We start from the raw sequence: 27,671 nt of genomic DNA on the forward strand, positions 1-27,671 counted from the left end.
CAGAAACATCAAACAAAGGTGGCAGTTGCATAACAGAGAAGCGTGGAGACCTGTGGAAGAACAAAGCAAGGAAGACCGCCTCACTGGGGGGATAAGGAAAGTCTTCCTTTCTTGGGAAACTGTCATCTAAGCTTTGAATTGAAGGAGTTGGGTTGGGTTCAGGGTGTGGGGGAGATTGTTCCAGTTAGAAGGAAGGGCACCTACAGAGGAAGAGAACTTGACATGTTTGAGGTGCCTAAATAAAGTTAGGGTGGGTTAAAGGAAGAGATTTAAAACAAAACAAAAGAAAGTTGATTTGGAGCCAGACAGTGAAGAGCTATGTACATCATGTCAAAGGTTTTAGGTTTTAGACTTTATCCTGTGGTCAGTGGGAAGCCAGTGAGGATTTTCCAATTATCTCCACAAATCTCCAAGCTGTCCTGCCTTCATCCATGAATTGATCAATTAAAAGTCTTCCTGCTTTCCTGAGTCCATCCCACCGGCTTTTTTTCTATGTACGTCTAAAGGCCGGCTGCCATCTTGACGAGTGCCCTGGCTTATGGGAGAGGCTCCCAAGAATGAACACATGTGGGCCTTCTCTTGGTGGTACTTAGAAGTAGAGAATAAAGGAAGCACTTAGGCAGGTGCACAAGTCTGATTTGAAGGTGTAACCCACGCACTTTTGTAAAACGCCCTTGAGGAATGAGTTTGGGAGGAAAACCCAAACATTTTACCGAAGTTACAATTTAGACCTGTTAAAATGTCTTTTCATAGGAGGGGTATCAGCAGACAGTTCTCTCTTTAGTGCCTGTGTCTATTATTAGATATCCTGGTTTCACTTCCAAGTTCTAGGCAGGCCGGAGAAACCCAGCTAGTTAGGTGATGATTCGCTTAGGTTTTGGAACTAGTTTGCATTTTCATGCCAGGTGTCAAGTTGATTTACCAAGTCAGACAATTTGCCCAGTGGGACATTCTGGAGAGCGGTCAAGGAAAGGATGTGGATATTGAGTCCCATAACCTGTCTGTTTAGATCTTTTAATATGTGGAAAGATATGTTAGTTATACATCTTATAAAAATAAGATTTCCAAGGTGCTTTGACTTCTGTTGTCAGTTTGAATTAATTGCACATGTGATGTTCATTACATTATTATAAAGCTTATTGACTGGGCCTTTTTTCTTTTCCCTTCGTTATCTCCCGATATCACAAAGAAAACTCCTAGATAGAAAAAAAAAATGTTTATATCAGAACAATATTCAGGCAGCAGAGTTTGGTGCCTTTTTTTTTTTTTTTTTTTTTTTTTTTTGCGGTACGCGGGCCTCTCACTGTTGTGGCCTGTGGCCTCTCCCGTTGCGGAGCACAGGCTCCGGACACATAGGCTCAGCGGCCATGGCTCACGGGCCTAGCCGCTCCGTGGCATGTGGGATCTTCCCGGACCAGGGCACGAACCCGTGTCCCCTGCATCGGCAGGCGGACTCTCAACCACTGCGCCACCAGGGAAACCCAGAGCTTGGTGCCTTTGTTCCATGCTGAATTAGAGCTGAATGAGGCCAAGTTTCACTTGAGATGCCCTCAGTCCTCCACAGTAGAAGACCTTGGTGTGGGTGACTGACGGAAGGATTCCCTCCCAGGCCCAGGTAAGAGAGAGCTCTTCTTCAGGAGTGTACAGTGTTTCCCTTTACTGCAGGCAGGTACAAATTGTGTATCTTATAGGGGCACAGCTGGCTGTGTGATGGTTCTAATGCTGAACGTGGAGTATCCTACAGATGATTATGTATACCGCCAAGTTCCTTGAACATTCTCTGGTGACCGAAGTATAATCACAGTAGCTGCAACTCACCAAGACCTTAAAGCCCAGTACTATAATTCACACATAGTTTTCTCTTTTCTCATTTTCTCGTGTAACCCTCCCAACAGCTATCTAGGATAGAATCCAAGTTACCCAAACTCTTGAGACCAGATATATTCCACATTTTTCTGATTTTAGAAAGGCCGTAAAGTGTCCATACCATTATTTAGAAAAGCAATGCAATGCATGTACTATTTATTGAACACACCCCGTGGAGTCTGGGGCTGCACCTGTCATCAAATTCAGTTTCTGCTGTGAAACTTAGAGTTTGTTCTATTAAGTGGGATCAATAAAGACCAAGAAGAACCTCATGCTGGGTCACCTCGGGTTTTGCTGCCAAATCAGTTATGATAAAACTTAGTTTTAATGGTTCCTCTGTGCTTTCAGAACTTAATTTCAGTGCTCCAAACTACAACAGTCAAATTGATGGTGCTGTCCAAAGATCTGGGCAGATGTCGAGAGACTAGCATCGTCCATGTCAGCCATCTAGTCTGGCTGCTTTTGTGAATTCTTTCTGAAAGTTCATGCCCCAGGAGGAAGCTCAGTCATTCACTCTGGAGACCGGCTCATTGCCTGAAAGCGTTGAAAGGACTGGGAGCTCAAGCAAGGAATCCATTTCTTAATTTGAGGATGCGCGGGGATAAGTGTTCACTCCACTACCTGACCAGGTTTGGCGGAGTAGGGCCAACGCTGGCCAGATTCATTTACTGGTGGTCATTGAACACCATGTCTGCTCTCTGCTGGTCTCCTTTGCTCTTTAAGATTGTTCCTTCTGCCTTGGATCAGAAACTCCCTGTATTTTTATTTATCTGAACCCAGCGAATATGTTCATTTTTAAAAACACATGCCAGGGCTTCCCTGGTGGCGCAGTTGTTGAGAGTCTGCCTGCCGATGCAGGGGACGTGGGTTCGTGCCCCGGTCCGGGAAGATCCCACATGCCGTGGAGCGGCTGGGCCCGTGAGCCATGGCCACTGAGCCTGCGTGTCCGGAGCCTGTGCTCTGCAACGGGAGAGGCCACAACAGTGAGAGGCCCACGTACCGCAAAAAAAAAAAAAAAAAAAAAAAAAAAATCCACATGCCATTTGGGAAGGAATTGGTAAGAAAAGGTTAGGTCGAAGTAGGGTTCGGCAAGGGGTGAAGGGTGAAGGTGTTCAGTGAGGTCAGCACTTCTCAAGTTACAGAATTCAAAGTTCTTTTTGGACATTTTTGCCTTCAGTGGTTTGCAGAGGGCAACTGTCATGGTCAAACCCATCACCTTCACTCCTGAGAAGATACAGACTGTGGTCTTTCTTCGGTGACAAGCCTATGGTCATGGCTTCTGGGACATAGAACTTTGGAGAAGAACAACACTTCCTACCGTTCCGTTTTGTAACAGCTTCTGCTGTCACTGCTGATGGTGCTGGGTCTTCTGGTACACACAGTGTCTGGGTTGTCCCTTGCTTTGCTGGGGACATCACATGGTGGCCTGGTTACTTGCCCTGGACCGATGCCTGGCTACCCCACGCTCCAAGTTAGGAGAGCTGCTTCCAAAAATTCAGACTCAACTGCACAACTGTGTGAACCTACATACAAAGAAACATGCAGTCTTGAGCTGAGAACGAAAAGATGATCAAAGGACCTAATTCTTGTAAGATCCCTGCTGTATGCCTGGTAAGAAATGTGAGCTAATCTAAACCAGACCTGGGAGCAGCATGGCCCCCGTGACTGCTGGAGTTTAGGGCAGGATATGACAGTCTCTTACTAACCATGGCAACTTGCTGTGAGCTTCTCTAGGGAGGTTGGTGTTTCAGAGCCATTTCATCTTTGTAAATAAGCTACTTGCTACTTACGGGGTGGAGGACTAGGGTTGGTGGTGGGCAGAGGGTGCAGGACAGGCCATTAGAGCACCAAAGAATACATTCATGTTACATGTAATGGTATTTTATTTCTCATGACCTTGAATGTAAAGGTCAAAGTTTCCCCAAAAGTTGTATGCATCTGACATCACAGGTATTCTCAGTCTCTCTGTCTCTATTTCTCATTACTCAAATATAAATTCATACCAAAGCTGGTCAAAGAGAATTAAACATGTGCTTAAATGTGACAGTCAATTTTCTGGATTCATATCTAAAGTTCGAATCCTGACTCCACTGCTTGTTAGCTGTGTAACTAACTTACTTCACCTCTCTAAACCTCAGTTTCTTCATCAGTAAAACGGGAATAAAATAGTACCAACCTCATCAGTAAGTTAGTACAGTCAGTGCCTGGTGCACAAAAGGCTTCCAATAAGAGTTGTTGTTATTGCAGGTTTTAAAAAAATTAATTAATTTTTGGCTTCATTGGGTCTTTGTTGCTGTGCACAGGCTTTCTCTAAGTTGTGGCAAGTGGGGCCTACTCTTCCTTGCGGTGCACAGGCTTCTCATTGCAGTGGCTTCTCTTTGTTGCGGAGCACGGGCTCTAGGCGCGCGGGCTTCAGTAGTTGTGCACGAGGGCTCAGTAGTTGTGCCTCACAGGCTGTAGAGCACAGGCTTAGTAGTTGTGGTGCACGGGCTTAGTTGCTCCACAGCATGTGGGATCTTCCCGGACCAGGGCTAGAACCTATGTCCCCTGCATTAGCAGGCAGATTCTTAACCACTGCGCCACCAGGGAAGTCCCGTTATTGCAGTTTTTGTTCTAAGAAAAGACCTAGTACTTATGAGTTATTGTTCTGCAGCTACCGGAACCCTGATGTAAATGACACAACATGCTTTATAAAATTGCTTTCTAGTCCTAGCTGAGATTGATTCATAGTTACTTCTTTAGAAGTAAAGTTTCTCAAATAAAATCAGAGTTCAAGAATTAGCTTTCAGGGCCTCCCTGGTGGCGCAAGTGGTTGAGAGTCCGCCTGCCGATGCAGGGGATACGGGTTCGTGCCCCGGTCTGGGAGGATCCCATATGCCGCGGAGCGGCTGGGCCCGTGAGCCGTGGCCGCTGGGCCTGCGCGTCCGGAGCCTGTGCTCCGCAACGGGAGAGGCCACAACAGTGAGAGGCCCACATACCGCAAAAAGAAAAAAAAAAAAAAAAAAAAGAATTAGCTTTCAGTAGTCAGCTGTGATTCCAAAAAACAAAGGCCATTATTAAGCTTGTTGGGTGACAGTGAAATTACAAATTACCATGAAAGTATTTTCTTTTTTGGGGAGGGGGTGATAATATTCATAGAGCTAAGCTCACTGTGTTGGTAGAAATGTGTTTAACCTAAAGATCTTGGCAGGGCAATTGCTACTTAACCATGATTTTTATCCTTACTGTTTTAATTAAATTTTTTTCTTTTTTTGGTCTTAAACTAAGCTTCCCCTGCAGATGCAAAATGCTTTCCTTCTCCAGTTTTCATTTTCCAGTTCTGTTCAGAGGAATGATCCAATATCGACAACTCATCCAACATCCCACTGTACCTAGAAGTAATAATATTTGGAAGTTTCTCAGACTTGTGTCACCAGGCAGGGGTATTTCTCATTTCTCAGCTAGGCTTATAATCTGAAGATTCGTATCATTGCATTCTCCCACCCCTGGGGCCTTCAAAGGAGGAGATGAAAGGACCAGGGGCTAGCTCTTCGTGTGTGGGTGATAGCTGGAACCGTACAAGCCCATGGACTCTGGATCTGACAGGCAGGATATTCCCTTGTACTGGGAGGAAATGGAATTTAAAATGCAAGTGTGAGCTCCTTTTTTTCTGGTGATCTGAGAGTCGTTTAGATGTTTGCAAGCTCACCCCAAGGCTCCGTGAAGAAAGGAGATCATTGAAGGAGGCTTGGGCCAAAGCATGTTATCTGGTGGGCGTCTTTGTTCGGTTTGGTTTTTAAATAGGAGTGGGTGATGGCTTTTTCCTTTCTTTTGAGAAATGTAGAAACAAAGGATCTTTGATTTTTAAGACGTCAGACGCCATGTGTATAGAATATAATAATCACCAAAATCCTAATGTTTGACCAAAATAGTTTTCTTAACTTTGGGAATCCACCCTCTTGGCTTTTTAGAAGTTAGTCCTCTTCTTATAGAGGGAGGCTGTGGGCTGTCATGGATGGCAGCAGCTGTGTACTGAGGACATGCAGCCCTAGCTCTAGTTCCCTTGGGTGGGAGGAATTGCAGGTTTTTCTCTCTGCCCCCATCAACACAGGGAAATCCATCTTGTTTGGAGAATCCAGAAACGCAGTCAAGGCGTGGCTTTTTCTCTCTGGACAAGGCATGGCTTAACTACTTAAAATAAACCAACAGGAAACACAAATTCATGTTTCCTAGTTTTTTCTTCCACTAATCATGGGAGACAGCATTTACTAATTTGGAGTGAAATTCTGCTTCCCCCACTCTTCTCCTTAGTCTTCCTGTGAGAGTCACCAGTGAATGTGACCATTGCTTCTCTAAGGAAGTGTCAGCGCAGTAGCTCCCCTGGGCCTGTGTGTGCTGCCTGGTGAGACAGAAAGCCTTCTGGATCTGCCTGGTCCATGAAGGTTAAAGCCCCAGCTTTATCTGCTTTTATTAGCATGTGCGGTAATACTTAAAAGAAAAAAATTCTAGTTTTATAATTTAAAATTAATTCATGCTTATTGTAGAAAAAAACTTGGAAAATAAAGAATAAAGATAAAAGGCAAAGTGATTCATAATCCTAACTACTCCCTGCCTAGTTTTTCTCATGCACACATGTGCCTGGAAGATAACATTGGGTCTACATGTGTATTAGTTTCCTATTGCTGCTGTAACAAATCACCACAAATATAGTGGCTTAAAACAACACAAATTTATTATCTTATAGTTCTCGAGGTCAGAAATCTGAAATGTGTCAGCTATGGACTGAATTGTGTCCCCTCCCAAATTCAGTATGTTGTTGAACGCCTAACCCCCAATGTGATGGTATTTGGAGACGAGGCCTTTGGGAGATAGTAAGGGTTAGATGAGGTCATGAGAGTGGGGCCCTCATGATGGGATTAGTGCCCTTATAAGAAAAGGCACCAGAGACCTCATTCTCTCTCTGTGATGTGTGGATACAGCAGGAAGGTAGCCATCTGCATGATAGGAAGAAAACTCTCACCAGAACCTGACCATGCTGGTACCCATGCTGACCTCACACTTCCAGCCTCCAGAACTGTGAGAAAATAATTTCTGTTGTTTAAGCCACCCAATCCATGGTATTTTGTTATGACAGTTCAAACAGACTAAAACAGTGTCCTTCTATGCTAAAATCAAGATATTGGCAGGGCTGTGTTTCTTCTAGAGGCTCTTGGGGAGAATCCATTTCCCTCCCTTTTCCAGTTCTAGAGGCCATCTACGTTCCTTGGCTTGTGGCCCCTTCCTCCATATCCAAAGCCAACAGTATAGTATCTTCAAATCTCTCTGTCTCACTGTCTCTCTCTCTCTGTCTCTCTCTCTCTCTCTCTGACCCTCCTGCATCTCTTTTATGAGGACCCTTGTGATTACATCAAGCCCAACTGGATAATCTTGGATAGTGTTCCCATCTCACAGTCTTTAACTTAATCACACCCGCAAAGTCCTTTTGCCATGTAAGGTAAATAATCACAGATTTGAGGGATTAGGGTTTGGACATCTTTGTGGAAGCCATTATTCTGCCAACCACAAGACTGTTCATCTTTTTTTTTTTTTTTTTTTTTTTTTTTCTTTTTTATTTATTTATTTATTTTTCATTTTACAAATTTAATCAGTTATACATATACATATGTTCCCATATCCCCTCCCTTTTGCGTCTCCCTCCCACCCTCCCTATCCCACCCCTCCAGGCGGTCACAAAGAACCGAGCTGATCTCCCTGTGCTATGCGGCTGCTTCCCACTAGCTATCTACCTTACATTTGGTAGTGTATATATGTCCATGCCGCTCTTTCACTTTGTCACAGCTTACCCTTCCCCCTCCCCATATCCTCAAGTCCATGCTCTAGTAGGTCTGTGTCTTTATTCCTGTCTTACCCCTATGTTCTTGATGACATTTTTTTCTTAAATTCCATATATATGTGTCAGCATACAGTATTTGTCTTTCTCTTTCTGACTTACTTCACTCTGTATGACAGACTCTAGGTCCATCCACCTCATTACAAATAGCTCAATTTCATTTCTTTTTATGGCTGAGTAATATTCCATTGTATATATGTGCCACATCTTCTTTATCCATTCATCCGATGATGGACACTTAGGTTGTTTCCATCTCCGGGCTATTGTAAATAGGGCTGCTATGAACATTTTGGTACATGTCTCTTTTTGAATTATGTTTTTCTCAGGGTATATGCCCAGTAGTGGGATTGCTGGGTCATATGGTAGTTCTATTTGTAGTTTTTTAAGGAACCTCCATACTGTTCTCCATAGTGGCTGTACCAATTCACATTCCCACCAGCAGTGCAAGAGTGTTCCCTTTTTTCCACACCCTCTCCAGCATTTATTGTTTCTAGATTTTTTGATGATGGCCATTCTGACTGGTGTGAGATGATATCTCATTGTAGTTTTGATTTGCATTTCTCTAATGAGTAAAGATGTTGAGCATCCTTTCATGTGTTTGTTGGCTGTCTGTATATCTTCTGTGGAAAAATGTCTATTTAGGTCTTCTGCCCATTTTTGGATTGGGTTGTTTGTTTTTTTGCTATTGAGCTGCATGAGCTGCTTATAAATTTTGGAGATTAATCCTTTGTCAGTTGCTTCATTTGCAAATATTTTCTCCCATTCTGAGGGTTGTCTTTTGGTCTTGTTTATGGTTTCCTTTGCTGTGCAAAAGCTTTTAAGTTTCATTAGGTCCCATGTGTTTATTTTTGTCTTTATTTCCATTTCTCTAGGAGGTGGGTCAAAAAGGATCTTGCTGTGATTTATGTCATAGAGTGTTCTGCCTATGTTTTCCTCTAGGAGTTTGATAGTGTCTGGCCTTACATTTAGGTCTTTAATCCATTTTGAGCTTATTTTTGTGTATGGTGTTAGGGAGTGATCTAATCTCATACTTTTACATGTCCCTGTCCAGTTTTCCCAGCACCACTTATTGAAGAGACTGTCCTTTCTCCACTGTACATTCCTGCCTCCTTTATCAAAGATAAGGTGACCATATGTCCGTGGGTTTATCTCTGGGCTTTCTATCCTGTTCCATTGATCTATCTTTCTGTTTTTGTGCCAGTACCATACTGTCTTGATTACTGTAGCTTTGTAGTATAGTCTGAAGTCAGGGAGCCTGATTCCTCCAGCTCCATTTTTCGTTCTCAAGATTGCTTTGGCTATTCGGGGTCTTTTGTGTTTCCATACAAATTGTGAAATTTTTTGTTCTAGTTCTGTGAAAAATGCCATTGGTAGTTTGATAGGGATTGCATTGAATCTGTAGATTGCTTTGGGTAGTAGAGTCATTTTCACAATGTTGATTCTTCCAATCCAAGAACATGGTACATCTCTCCATCTATTTGTATCATCTTTAATTTCTTTCATCAGTGTCTTATAATTTTCTGCATACAGGTCTTTTGTCTCCTTAGGTAGGTTTATTCCTAGATATTTTATTCTTTTTGTTGCAATGGTAAATGGGAGTGTTTCCTTGATTTCACTTTCAGATTTTTCATCATTAGTATATAGGAATGCCAGGGATTTCTGTGCATTAATTTTGTATCCTGCAACTTTACCAAATTCATTGATTAGCTCTAGTAGTTTTCTGGTAGCATCTTTAGGATTCTCTATGTATAGTATCATGTCATCTGCAAACAGTGACAGCTTTACTTCTTCTTTTCCCATTTGGATTCCTTTTATTTCCTTTTCTTCTCTGATTGCTGTGGCTAAAACTTCCAAAACTATGTTGAATAAGAGTGGTGAGAGTGGGCAACCTTGTCTTGTTCCTGATCTTAGTGGAAATGGTTTCAGTTTTTCACCATTGAGGACGATGCTGGCTGTGGGTTTGTCATATATGGCCTTTATTATGTTGAGGAAAGTTCCCTCTATGCCTACTTTCTGCAGGGTTTTTATCATAAATGGGTGTTGAATTTTGTCAAAAGCTTTCTCTGCATCTATTGAGATGATCATATGGTTTTTCTCCTTCAACTTGTTAATATGGTGTATCACATTGATTGATTTGCGTATATTGAAGAATCCTTGCATTCCTGGAATAAACCCCACTTGATCATGGTGTATGATCCTTTTAATGTGCTGTTGGATTCTGTTTGCTAGTATTTTGTTGAGGATTTTTGCATCTATGTTCATCAGTGATATTGGCCTGTAGTTTTCTTTCTTTGTGACATCCTTGTCTGGTTTTGGTATCAAGGTGATGGTGGCCTCGTAGAATGAGTTTGGGAGTGTTCCTCCCTCTGCTATATTTTGGAAGAGTTTCAGAAGGATAGGTGTTAGCTCTTCTCTAAATGCTTGATAGAATTCGCCTGTGAAGCCATCTGGTCCTGGGCTTTTGTTTGTTGGAAGATTTTTAATCACAGTTTCAATTTCAGTGCTTGTGATTGGTCTGTTCATATTTTCTATTTCTTCCTGATTCAGTCTTGGCAGGTTGTGCATTTCTAAGAATTTGTCCATTTCTTCCAGGTTGTCCATTTTATTGGCATAGAGTTGCTTATAGTAATCTCTCATGATCTTTTGTATTTCTGCAGTGTCAGTTGTTACTTCTCCTTTTTCATTTCTAATTCTATTGATTTGAGTCTTCTCCCTTTTTTTCTTGATGAGTCTGGCTAATGGTTTATCAATTTTGTTTATCTTCTCAAAGAACCAGCTTTTAGTTTTATTGATCTTTGCTATCGTTTCCTTCATTTCTTTTTCATTTATTTCTGATCTGATTTTTATGATTTCTTTCCTTCTGCTAACTTTGGGATGTTTTTGTTCTTCTTTCTCTAATTGCTTTAGGTGCAGGGTTAGGTTGTTTATTCGAGATATTTCCTGTTTCTTAAGGTGGGATTGTATTGCCATAAACTTCCCTCTTAAAACTGCTTTTGCTGCATCCCATAGGTTTTGGGTCGTCGTGTCTCCATTGTCATTTGTTTCTAGGTATTTTTTAATTTCCTCTTTGATTTCTTCAGTGATCACTTCGTTATTGAGTAGTGTATTGTTTAGCCTCCATGTGTTTGTATGTTTTACAGCTCTTTTCCTGTAATTGATATCTAGTCTCATAGCATTGTGGTCGGAAAAGATACTTGATACAATTTCAATTTTCTTAAATTTACCAAGGCTTGATTTGTGACCCAAGATATGATCTATCCTGGAGAATGTTCCATGAGCACTTGAGAAAAATGTGTATTCTGTTGTTTTTGGATGGAATGTCCTATAAATATCAATTAAGTCCATCTTGTTTAATGTATCATTTAAAGCTTGTGTTTCCTTATTTATTTTCATTTTGGATGATCTGTCCATTGGTGAAAGTGGGGTGTTAAAGTCCCCTACTATGATTGTGTTACTGTCGATTTCTCCTTTTATGGCTGTTAATATTTCCCTTATGTATTGAGGTGCTCCTATGTTTGGTGCATAAATATTTACAATTGTTATATCTTCTTCTTGGATTGATCCCTTGATCATTATGTAGTGTCCTTCTTTGTCTCTTCTAGTAGTCTTTATTTTAAAGTCTATTTTGTCTGATATGAGAATTGCTACTCCAGCTTTCTTTTGGTTTCCATTTGCATGGAATGTCTTTTTCCATCCCCTTACTTTCAGTCTGTATGTATCTCTAGGTCTGAAGTGGGTCTCTTGTAGACAGCATATATATGGGTCTTGTTTTTGTATCCATTCAGCCAGTCTGTGTCTTTTGGTGGGAGCATTTAGTCCATTTACATTTAAGGTAATTATTGATATGTATGTTCCTATTCCCATTTTCTTAATTGTTTTGGGTTCGTTATTGTAGTTCTTTTCCTTCTGTTGTGTTTCTTGCCTAGAGAAGTTCCTTTAGCATTTGTTGTAAAGCTGGTTTGGTGGTGCTGAACTCTCTCAGCTTTTGCTTGTCTGTAAACGTTTTAATTTCTCCATCAAATCTGAATGAGATCCTTGCTGGGTAGAGTAATCTTGGTTGCAGGTTTTTCTCCTTCATCACTTTAAGTATGTCCTGCCACTCCCTTCTGGCTTGTAGAGTTTCTGCTGAGAGATCAGCTGTTATCCTGATGGGGATTCCCTTGTGTGTTATTTGTTGTTTTTGCCTTGCTGCTTTTAATATGATTTCTTTGTGTTTAATTTTTGACAGTTTGATTAATATGTGTCTTGGTGTATTTCTCCTTGGATTTATTCTGTATGGGACTCTCTGTGCCTCCTGGACTTGATTAACTATTTCCTTTCCCATATTAGGGAAGTTTTCAACTATAATCTCTTCAAATATTTTCTCAGTCCCTTTCTTTTTCTCTTCTTCTTCTGGAACCCCTATAATTCGAATGTTGGTGCGTTTAATGTTGTCCCAGAGGTCTCTGAGACTGTCCTCTGTTCTTTTCATTCTTTTTTCTTTATTTTGCTGTGCAGCAGTTATTTCCACTATTTTATCTTCCACCTCACTTATCCGTTCTTCTGCCTCAGTTATTCTGCTATTGATCCCATCTAGAGTATTTTTTATTTCATTTATTGTGTTTTTAATCGATGCTTGATTCGTCTTTAGTTCTTCTAGGTCCTTGTTAACTGTTTCTTGCATTTTGTCTATTCTATTTCCAAGATTTTGGATCATCTTTACCATCATTATTCTGAATTCTTTTTCAGATAGACTGCCTATTACCTCTTCATTTGTTAGGTCTGGTGGGTTTTTATCTTGCTCCTTCTCCTGCTGTGTGTTTTTCTGTCTTCTCATTTTGCTTATGTTACTGTGTTTGGGGTCTCCTCTTTGCAGGCTGCAGGTTCGTAGTTCCCGTTGTTTTTGGTGTCTGTCCCCAGTGGCTAAGGTTGGTTTAGTGGGTTGTGTAGGCTTCTTGGTGGAGGGGACTACTGCCTGTGTTCTGGTGGATGAGGCTGGATCTTGTCTTTCTGGTGGGCAGGTCCACGTCTGGTGGTGTGTTTTGGGGTGTTTGCGGACTTTTTATGATTTGAGGCAGCCTCTCTGCTAATGGGTGGTGTTGTGTTCCTGTCTTGCTAGTTGTTTGGCATAGGGTGTCCAGCACTGTAGCTTGCTGGTCGTTGAGTGAAGCTGGGTGCTGGTGTTGAGATGGAGATCTCTGGAAGATTTTCGCCGTTTGATATTATGTGGAGCTGGGAGGTCTCTTGTGGACCAGTGTTCTGAAGTTGGCTCTCCCACCTCAGAGGCACAGCACTGACTCCTGGCTCCTCAATTTGGGATGATTTGTTGTCTATTCATGTATTCCACAGATGCAGGGTACATGAAGTTGATTGTGGAGCTTTAATCCGCTGCTTCTGAGGCTGCTGGGAGAGGTTTCCCTTTCTCTTCTTTGTTCTCACAGCTCCTGGGTCTCAGCTTTGGATTTGGCCCCGCCTCTGCGTGTAGGTCGCCGGAGGGCGTCTGTTCTTCGCTCAGACAGGACAGGGTTAAAGGAGCAGCCTCTTCGGGGACTCTGGCTCACTCAGGCCGGGCGGGAGGGAGGGGCACGGAGTGCGGGGCGAGCCTGCAGCGGCAGAGGTCGGCGTGACGTTGCACCAGCCCGAGGCGCGCCGTGCGTTCTCCCAGGGAAGCCGCCCCTGGATCCCGGGACCCCGGCAGTGGCAGGCTGCACAGGCTTTCGGAAGGGCGGTGTGGACAGTGTCCTGCGCTCACACACAGGCTTCTTGGCGGCGGCAGCAGCAGCCCCAGCGTCCCACGCCCGTCTCTGGGCTCCGCGCTTTCAGCCGCGACTCGCGCCCGTCTCTGGAGCTCCTTTACGCGGCGCTCTTAATCCCCTCTCCTCGCGCACCAGGAAACCAAGAGGGAAGAAAAAGTCTCCTGCCTCTTCGGCAGCTCCAGAGTTTTCCCGGACTCCCTCCCGGCTAGCTGTGGCACATTAGCCCCCTTCAGGCTGAGTTCTCGCCGCCAGTCCCAGTCCTCTCCCTGCGCTCTGACCGAAGCCCGAGCCTCAGCTCCAGCGCCGCTCGCCCTGGCGGGGGAGCAGACAAGCCTCTCGGGCTGGTGAGTGCCGCTCGGCACCGCTCCTCTGTGCGGGAATCTCTCTGCTTTGCCCTACCCAGGTATGTGGGGAGTTTCTTGCCTTTTGGGAGGTCTGGGGTCTTCTGCCAGCGTTCAGTAGGTGTTCTGTAGGAGTTGTTGCACGTGTAGCTGTATTTCTGGTGTATCTGTGGGGAGGAAGGTGATCTCCGCGTCTTACTCTTCCGCCATCTTCAAGACTGTTCATCTTATCCTGACTAAGTTTTACCATGTGTCATGTGTGCACTTTTGTTTTCTTTTACACAGCTAATAAGTAGTGAGTTAGGATTTGAACCCAAGCAGTCCAACTCTGGAGCCTGCACTCCTGAACCCCTGCAGTATTTCTGCTTTTGTAACCTGCTTTTTCTCTTAATGTATTTTGAATATTTTCCCATGTCCAAAACTATTCCTCTAAATTTGAGAGACTAAAACATGACTTATAATGGCTAAATAATACTCCATCATCTGAATAAGCCATAACTAATTTAACCATTCCTATAGTCAGATGCCTTTGTTGTTTCCACATATGTAATTATAAGCAAACAAATGAACAGTGGTGAAAGTTCTTGTACATAAGCTTTGTGCCCATACTTATTAGTTGAACTTGTGCCCATAAGTTAGTAGTTAGTGGTTAACTAGTATACACTAGAGAATAGTATTTTCCAAACTGTCTTCCTCGAGATATTAATAGGGATTCTATGAAATGAGGTTCTGTGGTTCAATAAATTTGAGAAACGCTGCACCCCCATTCCTAAACTAGAGATTCACAATCATATTGGCACTAAAACCTTAGAGAAGTCCCCTGGTAAGGAAATCTATCTTGTTTTATCATTAAAGCTTTCTTTAGTCGAGTGTTTCTCAAACTTATTTGACCAATGACCTTTTGACCGTTTGCAGCGTTGAGTAGTATTCTTACAAAGCTAAGGTAATAGGACGTGATTTTAGGAACACGGCTTTGGAATCATCCCAGCCAAGTGAAGCTGCTTATTCTCAAACATCTTTAAATGCTTAAGTCTAAAATTACTCTAGGTGGAATAGTTTGGACAGAATCATCTGTATGAAGTAAACTCGAGAATGTTTTCTACCGTCCACTCTGAATTCCAGTCTAGCTTTCTTCTGTTGGTTCCTATGTCAGTTAAGCTCACATTGCCCCTGCTCCCTGCTCTGTAAATGTCAGGGACTGGGCCTTGGCCAAGACCAACACAGGTCTGCCTTGAGGTCTGCATGACACTTACTGTTCATGTTGTTTCTGGGATCCTTCAAGAGAGCTATTTTGTAGTGTTCAGCCCAGGTGAGAAACTAGAAAGCAGGATGTTTATCATTGAAAACAGAGGCCATTTTCAGCTACCGTCAGCTATTCAGTCATTCACCAGCTGAATAGACTTATATGAGAACAAGTTTTGATGGGACAAGTGGGAATGGGACCTGGGGGTACTGGGGAAGTGCTGGATGCACGCCAATGAACACCAAAGATAACCATCATTGTTTGGGGATTCTAATGAGATTTGTCCTCGGGGCCAAGGAATTTCAAAGTGCTTTCCAAGGCCATAAAGGATGAGACAGACTTCCCAAGCTTTGCATCACATTTATGTCATGATCCCCAAGGCCCAAACAGTGGTGGTGTCTGCAGTGTCTATTACTGGTGGAAGAGCACGAGAAGTTTTTTCACCATCCTAATCAAAGGGAAAACTTGATTAGGCTGCAAGCTAGGTCCCTCTCCAGCTTTTTGATGGCCTGTGTGATTCCTAAGATTGCGTGAGAATTCCAGTCATGGTTGGAACCATACTGGAGGCAGAATGCTTGGAGATCACGGTAGAGAAGCCCAGCCAAGCCGACTTCCCCAGATGTCAACCAGCCCAGGAGTCCGGGGTTGGGGCTCCCTTTCTCTGGAGACCTGTGACAGCTTCTCCTGAGGCTCTGATGTGGCCTTGGTTATCTGAACCCTTCTGTTCTCTCCAAGACCTCTCAGCCACCTCTTTGGAAGACACTGCTCCAGACCCGCTAAGCTAGTCTTTGGTTCCTGCTACTCATGTGACCTCTAGTGGCTGTAACCGGCAAAACTTGCTCCGGGGATGGGTTTAATTTTGCTGGCATACTAAGAAATGAGCAGGAAATGTCCACTTCTTTATAGTAACTTTTCACCCTCTTTACGATTCTCTTTCAGCACACACCCAATTATATAATTTAGCAACAGTCAACACAATTTGGGTTCCAGACCTGACTCTGATTGTTACTAATGTAATTTGGACTGATGTTAAAGCATCTGAGCCTCCATGGTCTAAATTGTTCAGAGATGTCATGACATTCACCCTGACTACATCCCAGGGTGGTTGTAAGGATCAAATGACATGAAGCCTATCAATGAAATGCCATATAAATGTGTTTGTTATTACTCCAAAGCCATCGCGTCTGTGGTTCTGTAGACCAAGATTGTTTTATTTCATGTGCTTTGGTGAAGACACTTAAACACTTGCCTCAGATTCTGTATTGGGAATTCTGTCCCAATCCACAAGCATTTAATAAGTGGCTGCTCTGTATATTTCATGATGGACTTGCTGATTCATTCAACAGCCTGAACTCCTGCCTTGTGGGATTCAGCATTGACCAGGACAGACAAGGTCCTCCACTAATGGAGTTTACATTCAAATGAGTTAGGGGGATTCATAGCCGATTGAAATGGTCCCTACCTTCAGGTGACTTTACAGCTTTATTGAGAAGAAAAGCTTGAACAACCAGATTGATACAGTCAGTATGTGAAAAAGCTTTCCCAGAAGTATAAACAAAGTATTATTAGGCAGGGGTGGTATAGGTGAAAGGGTGAAGTTAGAGGCAGTGAATGTGGACTATGCTTTCTAGAAGTTTAATGCTGGAGGATTGGCTGGTGGGAGATGATTTGGACACTTGAAAGGTCAATTAGAAAGTGACCAACCTGGTCATGGAGTATCTATTTCCAGTTTTAGAAGAGTTGTGAAATTTTTATGCAGAATTTCCCACGAAATTGCTCATTCTTACTCCATAGACATATTATTCTTTGAGATTCCAAATAAATACTAACTAGACTCATTGGATGCTTGCCATTCTAAATATTAACTTTATAAATATTAATTTAGTTCTTGTACCAACCGTATGAGGTAGGTACTTCTATCAACATACCAGTTTTACAGATTAGGAAACTGAGATAAAAAGACTTCATAAAAAAGGCAAGTAACTTGCCCCAAGGGTATTTGGCTGCTAACTAGTGAACTCCAACCCAAGCAGGCTGGCTCTAGAACTGCATGCTCACCACTGTGCTGTATTGTTTCTCAAAGCTTCATTTTAAAAGTCAATCAGGGGCTTCCCTGGTGGCACAGTGGTTAAGAATCCACCTGCCAATGCAGGGGACACAGGTTCGAGCCCTGGTCTGGGAAGATCCCACATGCCGCGGAGCAACTCAGCCCGTGCGCCACAACTACTGAGCCTGTGCTCTAGAGCCCCTGCTCTGCAACGAGAAGCCACCGCATTGAGAAGCCCAGGCACACCTCAACGAAGAGTTAGCCCCTGCTCACCGCAACTAGAGAAAGCCCATGTGTAGCAATGAAGACCCAATGCAACCAATAAATAAGTAAATAAATAAAAGTTAAAAATAAAATAAAAGTCAATCAGAATTTTTAGAGATACATACTACGTATTCAGGGGTAATATTGCCTGAGGTCTGAGATTGCTTTAAATATTTTAGTACAGGAGGGTGGGAGGAAGGCAGGCAGGCAGGATAGATGGAACAAGGGTGGTAAAATCTTGATAAATGTTTAGTATAGTTGATGGGTCCATAGGTGTCATGATAGCGTTCCCTAATTTCCATAATAAAAAATAGAAACCGTTTCTAGAGAATTTGAAGATTGAAGACCTTAAAATATTTGTAACCTTACTGTTAATATCAAATGACTTTTTATCAATGATCTGGGTAATTGAGGTCAAAGCAATGAGTTTCACTAAGTTAACTCATATAATGGTGGGTCTACAGATGGAGTGTCTGTGTATTAAAAACCACTTCCCCACCTAACTGCCAAATGTGCTGGCCATATACTTTTTTTTTTTAATCAATAAAGGTTGATCTTCTTGCCAAATGTATTTGATAGAATAGCAAAATGTTTGAGTTAGAATGGACTTCCAAGACAACTTCTCCCCAAATTCTCATTTTCTAGCTAGGGAAGTTGAAACTTGGAGAACTTAAGTGATCAGCTCAAGATTAAAGGGGGAACATTACATGATTGTCTACAGCCAACCTCATGGCTGGTTCATGGAAGAGCAGAAATTAAAACTCGGGCTTCCTGAACTCCAGGGAGCTTCCCAACTCTCATCAAAGGACCTATGCCCAGTAAAGTCCTATAGCCAACCACACAGAGACATGGACTCCAGGCTTCACTTGTGATTCCAGCTCCGTCAGACAGTCTGGGTGGGAGGGAGGCAAAGAAAGATGAGCTGCCTTCATCTTGGGTCTGGAGGAGGTCAAATGGGTCTTTAACCTCCCCTAGTGGTTTCTGAACTTTTGTGCTTGAAATATCCATTTATTTTGTGTGTTTTCTCCACATTCCTTGTTCGCAGACCCTAGCTGTGTCTCCCACAAGGGGCATGGTTGGAAAAATCATGACTGTTGCACATGAAGGTACTTCTCAGAGGTGCGTTCAGGGCTCTGGCAATATAACCCACTCCTTCATGGGCCAGAAGGCATTTCCCAAGAAGGTGGGATGCAGGCGGTCTTAGTGACAGTGCCTGGCGTCACCACACCACCATGACTGGGGACCCAGTCTTCTCATTCTGAGAATACCTGCATGGCATCTCAAAAACTAAAACCTCACCTTTCCCAAGTCTGACACACCCCTTTTCTACAACATTGAAGCTGCTGTTGTTGGCATTCATTCCTTAAGATCCAGGATCTCAAACCTAAATGCTTTCAGGACTGTGGCAGGTAAGGTAAAGAATGAAGCTGGCCAGTGTAAGACTGGAGTGACCTGGGAAGAACAGCTTAGTTCTCATTCAGAGGTTTTACAACATGTGTCGTCCATACAAAAAACCCGGGCTGGTCATCTGACCATTGGTGACCTCTGATAGAGAAGAAAGAGGGAAGGAAACCAGGAGACCTGGATACCATCGCCAGCTCCTGGTGGCCCAGCACAGCCTTCCCTTTGTCGAGCCTAAAGTTTTCCTTATCTGTAAGAAATGGGTCTTTAAGGTTCAAAGCCACCGCCACCTCTGACAGTCTGATTGTATGATCTGTGATAGAATACTTGTCCCCAAAACAGCTGGAGCCGGCATCTGTCTGTCTGTTTGTCCGTTTGTCTGTCTGTCTGGCATATATCTGCAAAGTGCCTGAGAGCCCTCTTTGGTCTGACTGACTTTAAAACCGGTTTCCTTGAGGTCTTTGTTGGATGGGTTTGTGACATTAATCCTTAAGCACATTGATCCCTGCAATAAAATGACCTGCATTTAACCATCATTCTGGTACCACTCGGTATGTCAGAGGTTGCTTTTTTGCCAGTGTTCTTCTCTTCTTTTCGAAAGCAGTCGTGACCAGACAAGCTTAGAAAGGGTGTTCTCTTCGTGTTGTTTCAGGGAAAATAGAGAAAGTCCAACCTCCTCCATCCCCCACACCTGAAGGTCCCAGCTTGCAGCCTGACTTAGCCCCCGAAGAGGCTGCCGGATCACAGCGGCCCAAGAATCTGATGCAGACCCTCATGGAAGACTATGAGACACACAAATCTAAAAGGCGCGAGAGAATGGATGATAGTAGTGTAAGTTTCTCCTCCTTTCCTCTTTCCCGTGTCCGAGGGTGAATTTCAGTACGGCGTACGGTACTCCGGTTCAGGCATGGATGTGTGTGCGGTTGTCTGGCCAGCACTGTGGTTCCAGCACCAATTTTCAAATGTGTGGTTTAACATGCCTGCAGCTGGGTTGGGGGTTTTGCCTTGTTCTCAGAAACCTTGATCATGCAAAGAGTGGGTCTTTTTGCTGCCAAGTTCTAGTTTGAGTCTACTGGTACGGCTAGTGCGTGAGGTGTGGGGTGTGTGTGTAGAAAGACACCGTGCAGGGGCAATGCGGGAGGAAGGACACAAGCTCCCTGAAATCACCCGCAGGCACCGGGGAGCTGATCTCAGCCATCGCTCGCCTGTTCTGTAGAGATGTTATTTCTCTAGAGAACTATGACGATGCTATTCTCTCAGTGTCTGCTCTGGGCGATCCCTGTAAATGGTACACAGTGCTCGGAAGACAGTATGTTTTGGGCTGTTACCAAGCCAGTGGGTACAGTCTGGCAGGAGAGAGCCATTTAAAATGACAGTTAAAAACCGCATAGTTACCCTCAACCCCGAGACCTTTGCACGTGACATTCCCACCAACCACAAAGGAAGTCATCTGCTCTGTGGTTTCTTTCTCCGGTAAGTGGCTTAAGAACAGTGCTGCCCACAGCCTGCACAGCCAGGAGCCTGGGGATCAGCCTCAGGGGTCCGTGCCAACCTCGTTGGAATCCGTTAGCATTTATTGAGGTAACTCCCTCCTCCCCCCAAATAGCTTGGTTTGGTTGAGGATACTCCCCAGTTGACCCAGGACTGTCCTGGTTTATGCCTGTTGTCCTGGAGTAATTATTAATAGCATCTCCTTTTCCTCTTAAAAGTGCCCCAGTTTGGATGCTAAATTATTTGGTCACCTTAAACTTGGAACGCGCTGGGGCTCACAGCAGGAATTCCATGCTGATTCACTGCCTCTCATATCCAAGTTGGCTGAATTAAAGGTTTTCTGGAGTTGAAGCCAGATACCAAACACTTAGTGGTAAAGAAAGCAAGCAAACACGCCTGTGGCAGCTGAATGACCCACTTGGTGTGTCTCAGCCTCCTCTCACTTGGGTTTGAGGCCTAAATTGCTTGGAATACTGGCCCAGCTCCTCTGTTGGGCTGGAATATTTCTGGGCTGTGCCCTGTATTGTACAGTGGGATGGGCCTGGCCCTTGATGGCTGCTGCTGAGGTTTCAACTGCTGGGGCTCCTTCTCTGAGCCTGTAGGACCTTTTCTGTCCATGAAGTCACTTTATCTGGCTCTTCTTTTCAGCCCTTTTTAGGTATTTTCTGGAGTCTGTGACCACCTTGAAGCTTAGGGCTATAAGGGGCTTTTCTTCAATGGTTCCACACCATACATCAGCAGCTTTGGTGGAAGTTAGCCGGGAGGTGTAGATGGGGAAGAACCAATGGACCACTTTGCCTGTGACCCAGCTGAGTGATTTGGAAGCACACTCTCTGTGTCTCTTGTGCATGCCTTTTGTGTTGAAGTGCAGGTGTTAGGGGAAAACACCATACCCAGAAGTGAAGTTACTCATTTCATAGGCAGAGGCTGACACACTGACACTCAGGCAGCCACCTGGCAAACGTCAACCAGGTTGGATTTCCCCTTTTCATGAAGGAAGCTGCTTAGAATCAGCCTTTTAACATACTGATTGCCCTTCACTTACACAGTGAAGCGATAGCCTCCTGTCTCTATTTTTCTCAAGTAAATTAACATTTCGGGTAAGAAAGAAACCTGCTAACTAATCAAGCTGTTAATATCCCCAGATCTCAAATTCAAGGCCAAGTGTTTTGCACTGTTGTTGAGATTACAAGAGAACCAAGTCTGTTGCTGTTGAAAATTCTTAGGAACAGAAAAAAAATCTATCCAACCCACTATATCCTCTTTTAAGAGACCCAAATCTAGGGCCTCCCTGGTGGCGCAAGTGGTTGGGAGTCCGCCTGCCGATGCAGGGGATGCGGGTTCGTGCCCCGATCTGGGAGGATCCCATGTGCCGCGGAGCGGCTGGGCCCGTGAGCCATGGCCGCTGGGCCTGCGCGTCCGGAGCCTGTGCTCCGCGACGGGAGAGGCCACAACAGTGAGAGGCCCACATACCGCAAAAAGAAAAAAAAAAAAAAAAAAAGAGACCCAAATCTGGAAAAAACAACCCCCCCCCAAAAAAAACATACTTCAATTGTTTCTAAAGCAAATATATGCTCATCAGTGAGACTTCATTTCAGAGCTGCCTGTTAACCTGTCTTAGTTCTTTTGATTCAGGGGAGTGTGTCGTCATCCATCACTGGAGAATATGTTGAAGTTCTTCTCTTTCCCTAGTTGATCTGTGGCCCCTTCTTTAATGGTCTCTCATACCGGAAGGATAGTCCTAGGGGGCAGCTGGATGGCTTGAAGCTTGAGTTGTGTAACTGGCTTCCCTGCTCCAGAGGCTGGTAGTTCTGTTCTCCTGGCTTCATCCACATACACTGTCCTCAGGGCAAGTTGTGGCATTCTTAGATCCTCCACCCTGTATGCACCTCACTTGGCTCACCTGGGTCCAGTGTCACCCGGCACTTCCACCTGCCAATTTTCCTTCCAAAAAGTCAGTTGGCAGCATTTAGGAGTCCCTCACGCATGATCAGGACCTAACCACGTGTTCACCCACAGGAAGCAGCAAGCTGTTTCCGAATTGAATGAGAAGCATTCTTATTTGCTGTACTTCCCAAGGAGAAGGTAGACTTAAAAACAAAGTGGGGTAATTGGAATGTATGCATAGTGATGTGCTGGGTCCAATGATGTCAGTGAGCGTGAAGGAGAGAAAGAGAAAGAGAGGGAAGGCAAATGAAGCTGTGCCCGCAGTTTCCATGAGTAGCTTTCACCAACCTATCTGGGAAAAAAAAAACTCATCCTCACCATCAGAAGAGGTACAGCATCCCTCCGCCCCAGAGCAGCAATGGTGTCTGGAGTCCTGTCCCCAGTTCAGGACCCTTCCACTTTCCCACTTGATAAAATATCACCTGCAGGACAGGAAGGAGGCCTCTGGCTCACGGGATCCCTGCCAGGGGGTGGGGTGGGGACAACCGTGCAGTATTTAGTGTATCTTTTTCATGTTCTTAGCTGGCCTCTCTCCTGCAGGAAGCCCAGTGAGGGCTCAGAGAATGATGGAAGATGGAACATTAAGTCATGAATCTCTCTCTGGGAATATCTGCCCAGGAGTCACTATAGTAGTCATATGAAGTCACCTGTGGATGTTTTGCTTCCTTTTGCAGTTGGTGACAAAGTCAATGACAAGGAACCAGAAAAAGCCCCTTTTCTGAAAAGGTTACCCCCAAACGGCCATCCTCGTTCCCAGCTCAGGCCTTGAGCAGGATAACCCTTGAGTAGCGACAGTCTTCATCCGCTGGGGCTGGCTTCCTTGTTCTGCAGGGTGTGGTCACTGATGAGTGTCTCCATGCTCAAGGCTGAGCCAGGCTCCACCTCTTAAGGGACCCCTTGGCTAACCTGCAGGTAGGAGGATTGCTAACCTGCACCCACATGCCTTACCCTGGGCTGTTTCCCAGCCTATACAGGGCCTTTGTGAGAATTAGCAAAAGGCACCCTTTTTCAAAACTCTGTGTGGATGCAGTCCTGCACCAGCTACACGGTTGGTGAGGGGAGTCAGGGGTCTGAGCTTCAACCCCATCCATCCCCCCAGGCTGGTGTTTTTGTGCAACACACACGCTGCCCACCCAGATGCAACCGTCCTGCTCTTAGTGTAGGTTTCTTTTATCTGGTAATGTTATCTTAAGTGGAAATGTCCCCTTATCTGGACCTGATACCATCTCTGGTCAGTCATGGAACTCATAATGGCCTGATGAATCATAGTTTCCTGTAGGGTTTCTTGGTACCTTGCAAAGGAAGGATACTGAGGCAACACTTTTTCTGGCCGGTTTTCCCCCCCAACCTGACCTGAGCCTCAGAAGACAATGAGTTCTTGAGTCAGTGGTGCTCTTGAACTTATTTGGTAGATTTGCTTTCCCTTTCTCAGTTGAGGGGGTGCTGGGCTGAGTCCAGATTACAGCCTCCTGGACATTGAGCCCCATCCTTCCTCCTAGCACAGAATCTAGGTGGGTTTTTCCTGTGTTCTCTTTCTTCCTCTTTTGTCCCCAGAATAGTTACTGAGAGGGCTTTCAGCCTTCCCTGCCTGTCTTGGAATAAAAGAAGGCCTCTTTGATTCCTGGGTTAAGTCCAAGCTGGGGGATGGCAGTCACTGCTTTTCCAAGAATTCCTGGCACACACTTCCTTCTAGACCAGGACACCCTTTGGGAGTTCTAGCCAAGCTCTCACTGGGTGGGTGGAGGAAGCCCGAGTGCCCACCCCCGCCACCGCAGGCTGTATGGGAAGCTCAGCCAACATCAGTGATGCTTTGTGCCCCCAGCTCTCTCGGGTTCTCACACATGCCCTGGGAACGTGCAAAGGAGAGGAGCACCCCACATTTATCAGCCCCTGGTCATCAGTCTGATCATTACAGAGCTGTGTTTTTTGTTTGTTTGTTTGTTTGTTTTTTGCGGTACGCGGGCCTCTCACTGTTGCGGCCTCTCCCGTTCTGGAGCACAGGCTCCAGACGCGCAGGCTCAGCGGCCATGGCTCACGGGCCCAGCCGCTCCACGGCATGTGGGATCTTCCCAGACCGGGGCACGAACCCGTGTCCCCTGCATCGGCAGGCAGACTCTCAACCACTGTGCCACCAGGGAAGCCCCAGAGCTGTGATTTTTAACTGCAGTACTTAAGAAGCAGTCAGTGATCACAGACATACGATCCCTCCTATCCAGTCCAATGGGCTATTTGGCATGGTCGCCATGCCAGAAACCAGTCAGTGCGTCTAAAGTCGTGCAGTGTAAATGCAAGGTCATGACCACTATCCTGGAGGGGGCTGTCCAAAGTCAGTCCTTCTAACTCATTACCCACAGCCGGGACATGTTTTCTCTGAGCTTTTCTTGTAGTGACTTTTAGTTTCCTTTATAGGAACTAAAGGATCATTTTAGTTCCTACTTAATCACTCCACTTTCAGGAACTTATTTAGGTCCCGCAAGGTAGTGATGAGGGAGGCTGCTTGGTCTCCCTTGGCAGTGCCATCCTTAGATCAGCTTCGGAGAATCTGCCTCTGCAAACCTCGCATTCAAGCCATCCCCTGTCTGTGGTTAGGGTCTTCTTTTCATGGGACAACAGACTACAAGACTACTTTGGGGTTCAGAGACGCCTACAGGTAGGGGAAGGGCTGTTTGTCCACAGATGGCAATAGATTCTAACAAGTCCAAAATGACCCTTAAGGATCTTGCTGGTGGACAGCTGGTTGCATACAACCCCGGGGGGAAAGAATCTTGTTAATTCAAAGCACAGAAGATGGAAGCAACAAATCTTGAATTAACGAAGTATGGCTTATCTGATATTTTTATGGAGGAATAATAGGGTATCTACTTGCTGCAAAAGATACAGACTTTTAAATAAACGAATATCAGATGAAGCAAGTCTTGGTGTGGGTGTGTCCTGGTCTCCTGATGTTACTTCCCCTCTTGTGTCCCCTCCCCCCTCACCGGTGTGGTGCCAGTTCCCAGCTGGGGGGTGTTTTGTGAGTGTGTCTCTGCCATGTACTAACCCTGGTTTTTCCCTCTCTGCCAGTACACCTCTAAGTTACTGTCTTGCAAGGTGACTTCTGAGGTACTTTTCCACTTGTTTGTCTTGGTCTTCTTGCATGCCTGACCCAGGTGCATGATGTCGTGGTTTGCCATTTCCTCATGGGTTTTTCTCCCTGCCTTTTCTGAATGGGGTGATTGCCTTGAAATGTTAGTGTCCATGCAACAGTGGTACACGCGGCTGTGCTTTGCTGTGCTGTGCTCTGGGTTGGAGAAGATTCTGTCCTGCTCATGGATCTGGAAGATGTTTGGACTAGAGGGTACGACCAATGGGCTATTTGGATTTTTGTTTGTTTGTTTCTCCAGGCGCTGATAGCAAATCTACTCTGGTCTGATTAGAAAACCATGCAGCTCAAGAGGACTGAGCTGTTGGTTGGGATCAGTCATTTGTTTACCTTAACACAAACCCAGAGAGCTCCATGCCATCACTTTAGGATAACTTATTCCTACTGTGAACCAACGCAGTTCCCCCCCGCCCCCCATCTTTAAACCTGTATTTTTGGTTTGGAAGCTTCTTTAAGCATTGAATTTCCCCCAAGCCTCCTCCTTTCCCCTACAACTTCCCTTTACACAGATTTCACAAACCTGTGCTATGAAAAAGCACAATATTTTTTATTTTTTCCACATATATATTGACTTATTTATATGCTATGAGAAAGCATACTGGCTTTTATATTTTTTATTTCTAGAGCATTGTATTATTTTTATTTTAAAAGAATTATTGTAAATATACAGAATTGTAGAGAATCATTTATTCATTCACCAGGTTGACAATTTATTGAGATCCTACTACACATCAGGCACTTTCTGGGTTCTGAGAAGACAGCAGTCACCTGAACAATGTCCCTGATGCCATGGAGCTGGCATGCCAATGTGTCAAGGATGTGGCAAAGTAAAATAATAAAGCCCCCTAGCCAGCTTTGTGCATTCTTACCATTTCATAATATTTGCTTAATATTTTAAAAAGAAATTAATATTGCAAATACCATTCAAGCCCTCTTGTTACTTCTCCCAGCTCCCATTTCTTTCCCTCTTGAGAGGGAATTTTTCTGGAGTTTGGTGTTGATTGTTTCCATGCATGTTTTTATCCTTGTACTACGTATGTCTATGTACATAAATTATATCTAATGGTTTTGCATGTTTTAGAACTTTCTATAAATATATCATATTGTAGTATCCTGTACTCTTTATTCTGTCTGCATCATTTTTAGATGTGTCCATGTTGATACTTATGGCTCTAGTTCACTCATTATAATTGCCGTATATAGTATTCCATTGAATGAATACATATCTATTTATTCATTCTTCTAGTGATGGAAATGTAGGTTGTATCTTTTCTTTGCCATTACAAACAATGAGTCAATGAATGTTATTTTACACAGCTCTTTGTGTGACCTATGGAAGAAAGTCTCTAAATATATCTAGGGGTAAAAGTACTGGTTATAGGGCTTACACATCCTCACATTCACTACCTATTGCAAACTACTCTTCAAACTGGGTGTGCTAACCTGTAGCACAATATATATTTTCCATCTCCATATTTAGCAAAATAATTATGGTTAACTGTAGACGTGAGCTGATGATTATCAGTAGTTTTGTTTCACAAAGTGTAAAATGAATATTGAAAATATAATTACATGGACCTTCCTCAGTGTCTAATTGTGGTTCTCAGCCAGGAAATGCTGGTTTAAGAATTAGACCCTAAGCCCACATCCCCTTGAAGTCAACGTAAGATTGATGCAAATCTGGTCACATACATCCAAGGAAGATAAGACTGGGCCCTGTCTGCCTTCAGGGGAAGATATGAGGGATAAAATATTAATATAAATGTTATTTAACATATCTGTCTTCTGTTTTATATCCCAGAATAAAATTATCTAGGTTGATTGCTGCTCAAACTGAAGTGATTCACTTGAATTCCCTAAGCACTGGAGAGGAAAATTAATACTAGAGGATTGTTCAAAGAGAATTGATTTTCTTTTTCTCCCACCAGACCTAAATCTGAATTAATTTGTGAAAACGATAAAACCTTAAATTAGGTCTTTCTATTATTTTTGTTTTATGTTTTTCTCTCTCCATTCCTATGGAGAGTATTTATTGCCCTTTCTGATGCTTCTTCCTCCGTACTCCCCCCAGCCACTGAGCAGCTGTGGAACATGCTGGCCCAGAGCATCGTCTCTGCACCCAGAGTTCTGGGTTCAAATGTTAGCTCTTCCTCCTACTAACTGATGTTAGTCAGATTATTTTAAACCTCTCTGTGCTTCAGCTTCTTCATATGTGAAATTCATAGTATGAATCCCATAGAACAGTAGCGAGGATTAAAACCCGTAGCTGGTTCATGATACCTGTGATGTAAGTGTTTACTATTACCAGAGCCCCAGAGGCAAGTG

At 44.0% G+C, this 27,671-nt stretch overlaps 1 protein-coding gene across 9 annotated transcripts in view; it reads left to right on the forward strand.

Moving 5' to 3' along the window:
• Nucleotides 1–27,671, forward strand: part of PALM2AKAP2 (PALM2 and AKAP2 fusion) — a 497,574-nt gene that overhangs the window by 462,965 nt on the left and 6,938 nt on the right. For 8 of the 9 annotated variants that reach the window (XM_060101227.1, XM_060101228.1, XM_060101232.1 and 5 more), the window contains one exon: nt 19,419–19,597. The exons of the other annotated variant lie outside the window; for it this stretch is intronic. In XM_060101227.1, the coding sequence (XP_059957210.1) occupies nt 19,419–19,597 (179 nt within the window). The remainder of the gene's footprint in view (nt 1–19,418; nt 19,598–27,671) is intronic. 9 annotated transcript variants of the gene reach the window in all.

This window comes from Mesoplodon densirostris, chromosome 6, assembly GCF_025265405.1.
Source record: "Mesoplodon densirostris isolate mMesDen1 chromosome 6, mMesDen1 primary haplotype, whole genome shotgun sequence".
In the NCBI taxonomy this organism is placed as follows: Eukaryota; Metazoa; Chordata; class Mammalia; order Artiodactyla; family Ziphiidae; genus Mesoplodon; species Mesoplodon densirostris.